This window comes from Musca vetustissima, unplaced genomic scaffold (assembly GCF_032173495.1).
Source record: "Musca vetustissima isolate MV318-11 ecotype Yass unplaced genomic scaffold, APGP_CSIRO_Mvet_v1 utg6862, whole genome shotgun sequence".
Taxonomy (NCBI): Eukaryota; Metazoa; Arthropoda; class Insecta; order Diptera; family Muscidae; genus Musca; species Musca vetustissima.
In genome coordinates, this window is record NW_026875419.1 from 39,219 (window position 1) to 55,676 (window position 16,458).

At 36.6% G+C, this 16,458-nt stretch overlaps 1 protein-coding gene across 1 annotated transcript in view; it reads right to left on the bottom strand.

Moving 5' to 3' along the window:
- The window catches only part of LOC133337915 (chondroitin sulfate proteoglycan 4-like), a 40,529-nt gene that overhangs the window by 5,956 nt on the left and 18,115 nt on the right, over nt 1-16,458 (bottom strand). Inside the window, exons 2-7 of the mRNA XM_061546117.1 lie at nt 8,350-8,546; nt 7,747-7,977; nt 4,781-4,962; nt 4,138-4,720; nt 2,774-3,802; nt 9-1,426 (exon numbers count right to left, since the gene is read on the bottom strand). Coding sequence (XP_061402101.1) covers nt 9-1,426; nt 2,774-3,802; nt 4,138-4,720; nt 4,781-4,962; nt 7,747-7,977; nt 8,350-8,546 — 3,640 coding nt within the window. The remainder of the gene's footprint in view (nt 1-8; nt 1,427-2,773; nt 3,803-4,137; nt 4,721-4,780; nt 4,963-7,746; nt 7,978-8,349; nt 8,547-16,458) is intronic.

Sequence of the window (16,458 nt, forward strand, 5' to 3'; positions counted from 1 at the left end):
ACCCTTACCTCAACTTATCCATCGAAGCAATTTCCGTGTTCCAATAGACCAAACGATCCCGTTCAATATCCAAATGGGTGAAGTTGCTTAACGAAGTTAAATTTGATGACTTGTAATGTGAGGACGCCGAAGACGACCCATATGTATCCTCCGTGTATCCTCGTGGTCTCCCCAAATACATTAGTATGCCATAGGTCGGAGGCTTAATTACCTCATAGTAGATCTCATCCAATTTCATATCTAAATTTGTTTCCAAAACAAAATCTTTATTGCGGAGTATTACAAATTTACTCTCCTGAACAATTGTGGCATTACCCGCCAACATTGAAACAAAGGCGTCAGAGGCATGAATTTCCAACAGCCCATCGACATTATGCATTTGATCGCTGACAATAAATGAGGCGGTACCCACATCGGCTCCAGTATGTTGGAACATTATACGCCTATTGGCTATGTCATCTTGGGTAAAACTATCCACATAATGACCAGACTTGTAGAATGCTCCATTATTGCAGGATATGTGCAGGTAGTGGATATTCGAAGTATTTGTATCCACATCGGCATCCAAATACTGCAAGACATCTGAATTCAAGGTTCGTATACCGCCCCGCATAACATGAAATATACGTTCCATAGTACGATATGGAGCATTATCATTATGAAGGCTGATTCTCACATCGATCCGTGAGACAAATTGTAAATCGGTTTCCTCACTTGACAAAATAAGTAAATCGAATAAGTCCTCTGTTGACTCAGTATCATCGTGACAATAATAGATTTCATTGAGAAACATTTGCTCCAGCGTAAATTCGCTGGCCATAATCACTTTGTGGTCCCGTTCATCATAACGACACAGGGTACCGAATTTGGGTTTTTGAGTCACTACGAATCGCAGACTTTCGTAAATATTGAAACGTATTTCAAAATGATTTTTCGTTATCAAAGCTCTTTCACCCTCTTGGACCTTGAGAATTTCTTTGGTTTGATAGGATAACTTATTGACCAGGTCATCTCGTGGGGTAAACATAATTGTCACCTTGCCGATCACATCATCACATTCCGCCACCGAGACAACAAATTCCAGATAATCACGAAAACTGGAGTAGGCCGAATGATGGGTCTTGTAGCGTATGCGATTCTTATCGATATCCAATTGGGTAAATGAATCCATTTCCTTGGCGAATTTCCGAGAGCCCTCCACATAAATGTTGCCATATTTGGTGGGACTAATAATTTTGTAGATGATATTGCGAGGGAAGGTCTCAATGGGCACGGTTTCGTACGACAACACTTCATTGGTCAAAATAAATTCTCTGGATCCATTTATGGCTATCATAGATGGTTTTCGGGAATTTATACGCAAACGCGTAAAGGTAATACGGAAATCAAAGGTTTGGGTGGTCACAAAACCAAAGGAGGCAATAAACTGGAAAAAAGAAAAGAAGGAGAAAAATCAAATAAAAATTGGAATAAAAACATTTCCGAGGAAAAAAATTGACCTCAGTTCTGAGGGTCTTTTATCAATAAAAAATTCGACTTCAGTTCTGAGGGACTTTTTTTATAGAAAAAAATCCGACCTCATTTCCGAGGTCGATCAGTTCTGAGGGACATTTATCTATAGAAAAAAATCCGACATTATTTCCCAGGTCGATCAGACTTTATAGAAAAAATCCGACCTCAGATCTGAGGGACTTTTTTCTATAGAAAAAAAAATCCGACCTCAGTTCTGAGGGACTTTTTCTATAAAAAAAATACGACCTCAGTTCTGAGGGACCTTTTTCTATAGAAAAAATCTGTCTTGAGTTCTGATGTGTTTTTTCCTATAGGAAAAACCTCAACCTGAGTTTTGAGGGATTTTTTCTATAGAAAAAAAATCCGACCTCAGTTCTGAGGGACTTTTTTCTATAGAAAAAAATTCGACCTCAGTTCTGAGGGACTTTTTTCTATAGATAAAAATCCGACCTCAGTTCAGAGGGATTTTTTTCTATAGATAAAAATCCGACCTCAGTTCTGATGGACTTTTTTCTATAGAAAAAAAATCCGACCTCAGTTCTGAGGGACCTTTTTCTATAGAAAAAATCTGTCTTGAGTTCTGATGTGTTTTTTCCTATAGGAAAAACCTCGACCTCAGTTTTGAGACCTGAACTGTAGTAGATTTTTTCTATAGAAAAAAACACATCTCAGAACTATAGTCCGATTTTATGCAGTAAAAAAAATTCTCTCAGAACTGAGGTCGGAATTTTTTCTATAGGATTGTTTTCTTTAGAAAAAAATCCCTCAGAACTGAGGTCGAATTGTTCTTCTATAGAAAAAAGTACCTCAGAATTGGGTCGATTTTTTTCACTAGAAAAAAAGGCCCTCAGAACTGAGGTCGGATTTTTTCAAAAGAAAAAAAGACCCTCAGAACTGAGGTCGGGATTTTTCTTTAGAAAAAAGGCCTTAAGAACTTAGGTCGGCTTTTTCCATAGAAAAAAGGCTCTCAGAACTGAGGTTCAATTTTTTCTATAGAAAAAGAGGCCCTCAGAACTGAGGTCGGATTTTTTCTATAAAAAAGGCCCTCAGAACTGAGGTCGAATTTTTTCTATAAAAAAGGCCCTCTGAACTGAGATCGGGGTTTTTTTTTATAGAAAAAGGCCCTTAGAACTGAGATCGATTTTTTTCTGTTGAAAAAGTCACTGAGACTTGAGGTCAAAGGAATTTTTATTTAAAAAAATCCGACTTCAGTTCAGATTGCTTTGAGTTTATTAAATACCGATTTTATCCCGATCCTTACCTTAAACTCATCATGCCAGGGAAATTCCAAATTATGCAGATAACGTATGTGGCCCAGCTGTAGCTGACTATCACTGAACCAATCCACATTGACCCAGGTGGCATCAACCTGACGCAGCCGTTGTATAGCTCCATACTGAGGCGCCTTTACAATATCATAGCGAATATCGATATTTTCATCGGCAGCATTGGTGCCAATCGATAAATTCGAAGGCGTAAGGAGTAACGAAGATTTGTGGATCATTATCAGACCGGTATTATTCACCAATCGTAATTCCAGAGGGTGAACCGAAACTGATAAAAATACCGTATCACTGGTCTCAATACCATCGGAAACATGCATCAGAAGCTGATAGCTAAACGATTCCGCCGTCGTCGTATTATAGAGGAATGTCACCTTTCCCGTATTAACATCGGCCTGGGAGAAAGTCATGGTCGGACGATTATTGATAATGAAACGTCCAAAGGATTCCTGAGGATTGGTAGAGGGCAAAATGGTATACATCAGCACATTGGGTGGACTGTCAGGATCTTGAATATTAAAAAGATCTACATCCAAATTCTTTTCAATTCCTTCAATGACTCGCAGAATTTTATTTGAGGGTATTTGCAGTTGAGGCGGGTCATTGATCGGCGTGATATTGGCATGCAACATAAAACGATGTTTTCCCAAAATATTTTCCGGCACCTTGTGTATATCGCCATAGATCTGCATATCCAACATGGCATGATCATTGAAATTTTCCGCCCCATTGTGAACATATTTCACCTTGTCTGTGGACAGGTCCACCATATTGAAAGTGCGACATATCACGAAGTTATTTTTCTCTTGGGAGAATTGTAACAATTGACCATAACGGGGCTGTTGTACAACGTGGAAGACAATGGATGACTCAGAGACGCCAGGAGTTTTGCGATAATCCAATAGGGTATCCAAGAAATTCGGTGAGAGAAAAACTGTTCCACCCTCCAGCAGCTGCATGGGGGAAACGTAGAGTAGTTCCAGGGTTGGACTGGTTTCGGTGAAGATCTGGAAAGAGAAAAATAGGGAATATAAAAATATGTCTCTGAGCTACCGATTTTTTTCTATAGAAAAAAAAGTCTCTCAGAATTGAGGTCAGATTTTTTTCTATAGAAAAAAGTATTTTAGATGAACTGAGGTCGAATTTTTTTCCATAGAAAAAGATACCTCAGATGATCTGAGGTCGAATTTTTTCTATAAAAAAAAATAACTCAGATTATCCGAGGTCGATTTTTTTCCTATAGAAAAAAATACGTCTGATGAACTGAGGTCGGACTTTTTCCTAGAAAAAACTGATGCTCCTTTTTTCTATATTTTCTGAGTAGAAAATATTTCCTCCTTACCTTATATGGCCCTTGAAAATCCGCTTTAATACAATACGATTGATCACAATAGCATATAAACTCATCCACCCCATACTGATTACAGTAACCACTCTTCAAACAAGGTTCATGTTCTACGCAGGGATATTTCCAAACACAATTCAAATCCAAATGCTGTGACTTATTGATGTGTGGAAAACCCAAATCTTTGCCGTTTATATGCACGTCCTTCATACAGCCCATAAAACTATTATCATTAATACGCAGACCCTTATGCCAAAGGCGACGTCTCAGTTCCTCCTGCACTCCGCCAACGAAGAAACTCTTCTCCAAACTAATGGTAGCCTTAGTGTCATTATCATGCTGTCCCCGATAAATTTGATCATCTAAAGTGACTTCCGCCATTTCGGCATTATAACGCATCACCAGTTTATGCCATTTACCATCTGCCACGGAATCATTGGAGGTTAACTTGATTTGACTACCCTCTTTGTGAAAGGTAAAAATCAGTAGTTTATTTTCAATTTCCACCAGCACATAATCGAAACCGCCGTTATAGAAAATGACTCCAGTTTCTTCCATCGTACGGAATTGCAGTGATACACTGTAAGAAAAATTTGGTAATTTTAAAAATTGATCTTATGATTAAAAAATGGGTACTCACCTCTCTCCAGCCGGGTGTGATTCCTTGGCCATTAGAGCATAGGAATCGGTATTGAGAAAGCTTATAGCATCCTTAGTGGTTCCATTGAATTCAGCACTACAAGTCCATGAGACTTGTTTACTATCCGTGTGACCTGTACCTTCCTTGGCCCGCTTGATTACGTTGATATTGTTGTAGAAGACCTAGAAGAAATATTAATCGGCATGAGTGGAAGAACATTGAAAAAATAATTTTATATTGAAAATAAAAAATAGGTCTTTCAGAATCAAATATATTACAATAAAAAATTGGACTATCTCTATTGATATATAATAAATTAAAATAGTAAAAGTTAAGTAATCAACAAACTGCTAGTTCTCGGGTTCAAATCCCAGCGGAGCAGAAACAAATCTTTGAAAGTGGTTTTCGAGAATTTGAAAAAGAGGCTTACATAGAGCTCCTTATGAAATGCATCCGAAGTCCATTTACATCTCAACATTCATGGGGATAACACAGACAATTAATGAAAGGAGTATCGCCTCCTAGAGGAGAATGGCAAAATTAAATAACCCAGGATTCAAACCACTTTACAAAATTAAAGGGGCGTTGTTTATTTAGCAAATATATACTTTTAGGTATAAATATATACTAAAGGTATACCTTCTCCCATCGGACCCGCTGACATTCTATGAAGGGACCTCAGCATATCATCAACACATGAGCATAATTAAACCAGTAAGGAAAGTTCAAAAGTCGGACGGGGCCGTCTATATGATACCCTTCACCACTTTGGAAACATGCAAGACATGTTAAAATCTATAATATCCTGTAGATATAACGGTCATAGAATCTTTGGAGGACCATTGAGATGGAATCGGGCGAAATTAAATGTGTTATCTAGATAAATATTTGAACCAATTGAAAAACCCCATACCATTCTGAAATCAATGAAAAATTACATCTCAAACGGACAGACTTGGATTCTTTGTGTGCCATTTGTATAAAATAGAGTCAAATTATGTATGGGAGCTATATATAAATGCATGGACCGAACCGTTGCATACACCATTTGTTTTTTGTAATCACTATATTCAATTTAATACCCTCTGCCAAATTTCGTGTAACTACCATTTACATAAAATCGAACGAAAATATATATAAGACCTATATCAAAATCTGAACCGATTTCAACAAACCTAATCACGCATCATTTTTTTCTCAATAGCAATCAGACAAATATTTGGAGTTTGGTGTATCATTTACCAATAAATCGGACGAAACTATATATGAGAGCTATATCTAAATCTGAACCGATTTTAACTAAACTTCGCAGACATCAGTCTGGACCTAATTAAGAACTCTGCTCCAAATATTGTGTCAATCGGACAAATATTGGGAGTTTGGTGCATCATTCACATAAAATCGAACGAAACTATATATGGGAGCTATATCTAAATCTGAACCGATTTTAACTAAACTTCGCAGACATCAATCGGAATATGATTCAGTACTCTGTGCAAAATTTTGTCTCAATTGGACAAATATTCACAAAAAATCGGACGAAACTATATATGGGAGCTATATCTAAATCTGAATCGATTTCAACAAAACTTCGCATTCATTAGTCTGAACCTAATACAGTACTCTGTGCAAAATTCTGTGTCAATCGGACAAATATTGGGAGTTTAGTGTATCATTCAACCAAAAATCGGACGAAACTATATATGAGAGCTATATCTAAATCTGAACCGATTTTAACAAAACTTCGCAGACATCAGTCTGAACCTAATTCAGAACTCAGAACTCCTTGGGCCAAATAAGTGAACTGTGCCAAAATTCATCCAAATCGGATTATAAATGCGACCAGTATTTTGTCAACAAAATTACATGAACAGACATACAGACGGACATGCGTAAATCGACTCAGAAAGTGATTCTATGTATATTCTAAAAAGTAACCATTCGATTCCTTTTGCCTGTTACAAACATATGCACCAAGACATAATACCCTGTACCACGGTGTGGTGGGTATAAGAAATGAAGAACCAGCGCCTCCCAGAGGAAAATAGTAATACATATAAATAAGAAAGGATTCAAACCACTGCACAAAATAGGCTTACCCCCCGGCAGGCATCCGACGCCCCCAGGAATATAATTAAACAACCTCAGCATCATTATCAAGACATGATGACCCAAAAATGGTCTGAGTAGCGCCACAAAGGGGAAAATAGCAACACTAAATAAGTAAGGACCACAACCTCTGCAAACAGTAAGAGGAGGATACGATTATTAACTTAATCAGAAGTAATTTGGTAATTTATATTTTTGATTCTCATTGAGTTAAAAATCGTCCTACCAAGAATTATCAAGATTCCGGGTAGTGCCCATATATATTGATAGAAAGATTGGACACCTCTTGAGGGTGTGAGAAATCAAATTAGAAGAACGTGCCCCCAAAATACCGAACAAATCTTTTTAGACAATTTTAGATAAAAATCGATGTTTTGATAGAGCCACCGACATATTATCGGTATTATAAAGGTTTTTAACGAATAGTCTTATCGAAGTTGCAATAGTTTGCTTCCTGGTGTATAAAAACATGTTTACAGAAATTATTCGATAAGGTTAATGATTTAAAATATCCCCTACAAATTTCGGTATTTTGAAGTTCCTACCCTAATTTTGTAAGTGCCTAGTTCATTTCGCCTAGTTCCTTTGGTTCCAATCGTGCATCAAGAACTTACCTTCACTGGTAACTCACATATACCAATGACTCACGTATACCATACAAAATAATGTTCGCATAATATAATTCATTTAAGGATACAATATTTGGAGAATATAAGGCTTTGAAGGCTATTCACCGAAAACTTTTTAATTTATTCTCTTGACAGGACCTAACCTCATTATTCTGCTCTAATTAAATTTATTACCTATCATATTACCAATTAACATTGTTATTAAACTTGTAATCGCTAACCACTTACATCTGATATGCATCCTCTAAAACTGGCCAAATCATTCAAATAATCAGGTGAATATTCACCCGGGCCACCCAGCGAAGTGCCAAAGTGAACATTTAATGCTCCCATATCCGCCGGCAATGTTTTTCTTATAATATTGCCATCCACCTGTAAGGTGATATTATTTTCATAGCGTTGGACGGCGACATCATGCCATTCCAAATCGTTGAGCTTCTGTTTTTTCGGTGAACGTAACTGTAATGAAAAAAATGAAAAAAGAAATGAAGATGGTGAAAAAAATGGGAAGCGATTAAAAATCTCAGCATGCGTAATTTATTGAAAAAGAGATAATATAACAAACACACACACACGTGCACAAAAACTACCCATTTGAAATAATGAAATTTAAGATCTAAGGAATTTTTATGGCTTATGAGCTTTCCAGTGGCATCTGGCCATTAAAATAACGCGCTCTACCAAGAGATTTGTAAAGATCCGCACTGGAACATTGGTATGTATAAATAAATATGAAGATGTGTTTGCGATTTGTGTTATCGTGTGATCGCGGTCAGTTAATAACAACCTGCCAACAGAGAAAATGATTTCGAGTTAGCATTGTAAACTTACCTGTACTGTATTGCGTTCTATTTTATAGGTAAAAGTAATGGCAGCTGCCTCCAGCCGCATTAGACAATAATCTGTTCGTCCGGCAGCCATAAATAGAAATGCATTCTCCTGAGCTGTACGAAATTTTACACGTATGTTTGTAGACATTTTCGCCTCTTGCAGTGGCATCGATATGTAGCCATCGCCAAAGAATGAGACTGGAATGAGAAGAGGGGGGAAATTGGCGGAAGGTTAGAAGGTGGAATTAAAAATGAGGAAGGAAAAAATCAATACATATTTTTTAAATATTTGTATGCTACGATTTTTTAAAAATTACAAGTGGTGGATTTCCTACATTTTTTTTCAACGACTAATACAAGGCGTGGATTTTTATGCCCTTCACCATAGTATGGGGGGGGGGGGGGTATATTAATTTTGTTCTTCCGTTTGTAACTTACCGAAATAATTATTTCCGACCCTATCAAGTATATATATTCTTGATCAGCGTAAAATTTTAAGACGATTTAAGCATGTCCGTCAGTCCGTCCGTCTGTCAGTCTGTTGTAATCACTCTAGCGTCTAAACGAATTGAGATAGATTCCCAAAATTTTGCATAGAGTTGTCTTTTGTATGCACGCAGGTCAAGTTCGATGATGGGCTATATCGGTCCACGTTTAGGCATAGCTCCCATATAAGGTACCCCCAAATTTTCGGTATCTTGAGCGCGTTTTTCAACCAAATTCGCTGAAATTTGGTACATTGATTTCCTATTGGGTACCAAATTTCCCCACTAAAAATTATAAATCCACTTTTTTTGGTAGCGCCCATATAAAGGTACCCTCCAATTGGTATTTTGGAGTTCTTGAGCGCGGTTTTCAACCGAATTCGGGATATGGATAGTCCCCATTTAACTCCCTTTTTATACCCTTCTCCACACTGTGGTACAGGGTATTATATCTTTGTGCCTATGTCTGTAACAGGCAAAAGGAAACGAGATAGACACATGGTTCCTTTTGAGAATATGCATAGAATCACCTCGATTTATGCATGTCCGTCCATCCGTCTGTTGGTGTTCAATTGTAAACAAAGTATAGGTCGCATTTATAATCCGATTTGGATGAAATTTGGTACTGCTATTGAAATTGGGGAAAATCGGTGCAGATTAAATATAGCTCCCATATATATTTTCGTCCGATTTTATGTAAATGGTGTACCAAAGTACCTAAATATCGTTCGATTTGCACAAAATTTGGTATAGCGTACTGAATTAAGTCTAGAATGATGTGTGCTAAGTTTCGTGAAAATCGGTTCAAATTTAGATATAGCTCCCATATATATTTTCGTCCGATTTTATGTAAATGGTGCACCAAAGTCCCTATATATTTTTCGATTTGCACGAAATTTGGCACAGCGTACTGAATTAAATCGTAAATGATGTGCGCTATGTTTCGTGAAAATCGGTCCAGATTTAGATATAGCTCTCGTATATAATTTCGTCCGATTTTATGAAAATGGTCCCTATATAACTCTCGATTTGAACGAAATTTTGCATAGTGTATTGAATTGAGTCTTGAATGAAGTGAGTAAAGTTTCGAGAATATCGGTTCAGATATAGATGTAGCTCCCATATATAGTTTCGTCCGATTTTATGTAAATGGTACTCCAAAGTCCCTATATATCATTCGATCGGTTTAGATTTAGTTATAGCTCCCATATATATTTTCGTCCTATTTAGTGTAAATTGATTGACACAACGTACTGAAATTAGTATTCCTTCGAAAATGCGTCCCAAATTGTGAAGGGTATCATATAGTCGGCCTAGTCCGACTTTACTACTTTCCTTACTGGACTATCACATGGCGGGGATTTTTATACCCTGCACAACTATGTTGTCAGGGTATTATAGCTTTGTGCAGCCCCAAAAGTTTGTAACGCAGCGAAATATTGGTCCTAGACCCACTTTTAAGTATACCGATCGTCATATCTCGACTAGCTGAGTCGATCTAGACATGTGTGTCCGTCCGTCTGTCCATTATAATTTGTAAACACGATACAGGCCACAGTTATGAACCAATCTTCACGAAATTTTGCATGTAGGATGGGTTCTGGCCAATGAAGACCCCTATTGTTTTTGGTAAAGATCGGTTAATATTTAGGGGATGAAATGGACCAAATACTTAATTTTTGTCGGTTTTTCTGGTCGTTCCAAAGGCCGCAATTATGACCCAAACATCGCGAATTTTTACATAGAGAAGGGGACCAGGCCAAAGAATAAGCATGCCTATTTTTATACAGATCGGTCAATATTTAGCGGATCAAATGGACCCTGACTTTTGTGTGAAAAATTACAAAATTTGTATTCTATGGAGTATATATTTGCCCTGAAAGACATAGACCCGAAGAGTTGTTGGTATATCCAAGGGCAGTGGTTGACCTTTAAATTGATAACAAATATATGGTCATATGTACTCAGATGTGGGAGTTACACTTAAATATTTACAGGTGCTTATGTATTCATATATTATTTAGTAACCCTTTACCACACTAGAGGGCGGAAATATAGCGCTGATCACTTTAAAATGTTCCATGAAGTTCCGGTTATGGTCAAGGATAACCCTACAATTTACGGTGACGATCAGATAATTATATTGTGATAAAGTGGACCGAAAACGTAATTTTTTGTGTTTTTTCGAGTCGATCTATAGGCCAATGGGAATAAGAAGATCACAACACAAGGGAAGGGAATCTGGACAAGTAATTAGAAGGGCTGTACTGAACGTTAGTAATAATTGTCGGCCTCTAGTTGGTCCAGATGGTTCAAAAATCGCGAAATATAGATCCACAGAAAGTTAATTTTTCGTGAAAGTTGTGTAGGGTATCATATGGTCGGCCCCGTCCGACTATACTGCTCCGCTCACTGGTTTAAAAATACATTTTTTAGGTGGTGGGTTCTCAAAATGCTCCAACATGACTAATTATTACCCATCCCGTTCTATGCTGGAGATCTATCCCATATGACCATAAACATTCTTAAATTATAATTATCACCCCCAAAAACACACAAACAGATCATATCAATTCATTTGTGTTATCATTTGGAAAAAGATCTATCAAAAACCAAACAGAAATACCGCTCTTTATCAAATAAGTTATTACATTTGGTGGTCAGTAAATTGTCGAAATTTTAGACAATGACATTTGTCTCCTCCGATGCTAGTTTTTAATAAACACTAAAGTTTATTGCACCCACAAAAAAAAAGAAGAACAAGAACGAACTCATTTCATAATTCTATTTCGTTGTCGTGTTGTAGATTTGAAATCTAAAGATATCACATCATTTCGGCCCTATGTGGTTGGGATAAAAAAAAACAAACACAAACGACATCATCCAGTGGAGGCAGCCAAAAGATTGTATCACCCAATTAAAAAATCTCCCTCCCCAAAAACCACAACAACAAAAAACTCAAAAACACAAGTAAGTCATTCAAAACCCACCAAAAACACAATAAAACAACAAATAAACAGATTAATTAAACACGGAGACCTCAGACTGCAACAACATACAATACGGGAACAACAAAAACAAGAAGAACAGACGAACTATGTCTGGTCTGATATTATATATGTTTGTTGTTTTTTTTCTTCTAACAAGCATCATAAATAAACTATAACTTAAAATGTTGTAACTGCAACACCAGAACAAAAAAACGTGGCACAAACGTGCAGACGGTCAAATGCCTGAAAATGAGAGGGCAACGTAAATTGTTCAGTTTTCGATTAGGGTCCAATTGAGAGCAGATACAATTTTTTTAGATTTGAATGATTGAAAAAAATTATGTGTTATATATTTTCAATATTAACGAACCGTTAAAATGATTTAAAATAGATTATTCAGACAATTTTGACCTAATATATTGGGCATTGAATGTCAAATTAAATTTTGTGATACTTCGTTCTATTTTTAAAATAAAAAATAAAATTGAAGACAGATATTTTATGAAATGGAGTTTTAAATTCAGTGGTCGGTACAATTTTGAAGGCAAGTTATGTTTGGTATTTGGGTGGTATATATTCTTACTAAAAATATTCAATATATGTTATATATATATATATATATGTTTTTTTTTTATTGGGCTCCCTTTATTTGTTTTATTTTAGAAAAAAAAATTGAAGGTCATCTTCATGATGAAGAGTATAAAAAGTTCCGCCGGGCTAAACTTAACATCGTTTCAGTTGTTATACCCTTCACCACACTGTGGTACAGGGTATTATGTCTTTGTGCATATGTTTGTAACAGGCAAAAGGAAAAGAGATAGACCCATAGCTCCTTTTGAGAATATGCATAGAATCACTTTCTGAGTCGATTTATGCATGTCCGTCCGTTCGTCTTTTGGTGTTAAATTGTAAACAAAGTACAGGTCGCATTTATAACCCGATTTGGATGAAATTTGGCACAGATGAAATTTGGCCCAAGGACGAACTCTATTGAAATTGAAGAAAATAGGTTCAGATTGAAGAAAATTTGGCACAGCGTACTGAATTAGGTCTAACAAGATGTGTTTTGGGTTTCCCGAAAATCGGTCCAGATTTAGATATAGCTACCATATATATTTTCGTCCGATTTAAGGTAAATGGTGTACCAAAGGTCCTATATATCTTTCGATTTGCACGAAATTTGGCACAGCGTACTGAATTAGGTCTAGAATGATGTGTGCTAAGTATCTTGAAAATCGGTCCAGATTTAGATATTGCTCCCATATATATATTCGTCCGATTTTATGTAAATGTTGTACCAAAGTCCCTTAGTATCTTTTGGTTTGCACGAAATTTGTTAGGATTCATCTGTTGAATATACACAAAGCGGTAAAGGGTATCATATAGTCGGCTCCGTCCTACTTTACTACTTTCCTTACAGTTTTTTTTTTTGGTATAACTCCCCATACAACGGTATCCACCGATTTTCGGTATTTTGAGAATTTTGGACACGTTATCAAGATTGAGCTCCCATATAATACCCTTTTTATTTGTTTTAATAAATTTTTACGGCATTGCAAGTACTTCTATAATTGTTGATAATGCAAATGCGATTTATGGTTTGACTGCAATATGATATTTTGTATTTTCATTCCTGTATAGCCTTATATAATGGTAGCACCACTATTAGATACTATGAGAATTAAAATCATATTTTTCTAGCGTATTTTTCGGTATGTCCAATATCCCGTAGATATTTTCAATGTTCGGCCGGGTCAATCTTAACATCGTTTTTGTTGTTTTTATTTTAATAATGTAACATATTTTCTGGCACAAGTTCATTTATTTTCAGAGAAGGGTATAGGGAACATGTCAAAATAATAATCTACCTACACCTCTAAGACCCATAAATTAAAATTTCGTATAAACCTTACCTCTTTCAAAGCCAACTGCTCCAAATCCTGTAAAGGCCCACGAAAAAGATATCGACACATTCCACTAAAAACCGCATTCGACAAGTGTTTAAAGCTATATTTGTATTCAGCATTCCTGCCAAATTAATACAGTTATACAGGATAACTTTAACTGGCACAAGGGTAGCAGTCGTAAAGGACCACTCTGAATCCTTCAATACCGAACGAGAATTCAGACAAGGTAACATTCTATCGTGTCACCTTTTTAACATCCTGCTGATAAGAAATGGTCATACGAGATGCAAATATGAACAGAAATGGCATACTGTATACATACCAACCATCATTTGTTACATGCCTTCGTCGACGACATGTGCCAAACATTGCTAGCGGTAACAGCCACCTTTGAACGAATTAACCTTTTCAGTGTTTTTGTCGAATATATTCGACATTTACAATTTCTCTATTTCTTTGCGATTTTGTTAAGAAGGAGTCCGCAAAAGTGGGAGTGGCTGTAAATGGTATTAACTCACAAGATGTCCATTAGTCTTGGGCTAACTGTGGAACTGGAAAATAACAGCAATTATCGCCATAAATGAAGCAAATGACATCGGTTTTGTGATTTGGATAGTGTTTAAATATTTGGATAGTGTTTTTCAACAGATGCAAAATTCTCCTTAAGATCTACGGACCATCGACGGTAAATATTGCCGTCGAATGAATCATGAGTTGTACCATCTATTCTGGGAAATTTATATAGTCAGACGTAACGATGCGAATGCCCCAGCTTAAAGACATATAAATGCAAAACAAATGGTTCACGCAGAAGGGGAAGCCCACGAACTCGATGGAAAGCCCAAGTGGATGACAACATTACGGAACATCGATTTCAAATTGGCCGACGCTCTTTGAAATCTTTTTTAAGCTCGGCTTATGGAACAAACGTTCTGTCAGAAGCCAGCTAAGTATGTAAGTATATTGACCGATCATTAGATATCAACATAGTCATTCTAATAAGATTGTCATACCCATTTCCGAGTGATTTATGCTATTTGACTTGTAATAGTGACCCCAGAGGGGGCAGACAATAATAACATTCGATCCATTTCATTCCCTAAATATCATCGGATCATCATCGATAATTATAGTCGTCGTCTTTGACCTTAACCGGAAACTCAAGAAAAATTTCCTAACCATGAAATACTAAGTAATACCAGAGTAGGTAGACAGCGGAAATATTTAGTACCTACAACAATATAATTGACATCAATTTAAAGGTCAACAACTCCTTTTGGATATACTGTCAATATCTCGGGTCTCCTTCAGGAGTAAATATATACGCCATAGAATACAATTTGTTTTATTATTTCACACAAAAATCAGGATTTTTTCAACCCGCTTAATATTAAAGAATCCTCATCAAAGCAGCCATGCCTATTATTTGGCCAGATTCCCTGCGTGGTGTAAATTTTCATTATGTTAGGTCATGATTGCAGCCTCTAGAGCGATCAGAAAAATAGACAAAAATAAAGTTTTTGGTCCATGTGATCCTCTAAATCTTAACGGATCATTACCAAAAACAATAGGGGTCTTATTTGACTAGAACACGTCCTACATCAAAAATTTCGTGACGATTGGTGCATAACCGTGACCTGTATCTAGTTTACAAATTGTAATGGACAGGCGAGATATGACGGGATATGGGTATACTATAATAGTAGGGTCTAGGATCAATATTTCGCGGCGTTACAAACTCTTGGGGCCACACAAAGCTATAATACCCTGACAACATAGTTGTGTAGGGTATAAGCACCCTGTATATATGGGAAAGAACGTATAGATGTGTGAGGTCGGCTATACTAAAATACGTTAAGGCGTCTAAATGTTCTAATATTGCTTAGAGTACCCAAATTGTGCCTAAGCTCAGAATATAAATCCGCTGAAATCCGTAGAAATCATTTCAGATTTAGATATAGCTCCCATATATAGTTTCATTCGAATTTATTTAAATGGTGCTGCAAACTCACAACTTTAGCCCGATTGAGACAAAAATTTATCGTACTGAATTAGGTAGAGACAATTCTGCCAATCCTTTCGTAATGCCAAAAATATAGTCCCTTCGGTTGAAAAATGCGCCTAGGACCATTAAAATACATATATAAATCTGTTGGGGCTTATACCCAAAGAGATTTTATATGGCCCTTATACCCAAAGATCGACCGGTATATATAATTTTTGGTAGGAATATTTTATACCCAATGAGAATCAAATATATATATTTAAAGCCAATACTGAAAATTTGGGTTCCGTCATACGGAGACTATACCAAAACGTGAAACAATATTGATAACTGTTGATAGAAAAATGTTGCAAAAATTGGGAACCCAAAATATTAAAACAAACCTGTGAGCGGAGCAGTATAGTCGGACGGGGCCGACCATACGATACCCTACACAACTACCACGTAACTGGAACTTTCTGCGGATTTTTATTCCGAGCCTGGGTAATATTTCTTTATATTTGCACCCTCTTGTCCGATATATTGACATATTTTCCGAATATTACTAATATTCAGTACAGCCGCCCCTCTAATTACTTGTCCAGATTCCCTTCAACAAGGGTGGTGTTGTGATGTTCGATTTATAATTGTGGCCTATAGATCGTCTCGAAAAAATAAAACAAACAAAAAAGTTTTCGGCCCACTTCAACTCGAATTGTTATCTGATCATCACCAAAATCTGTG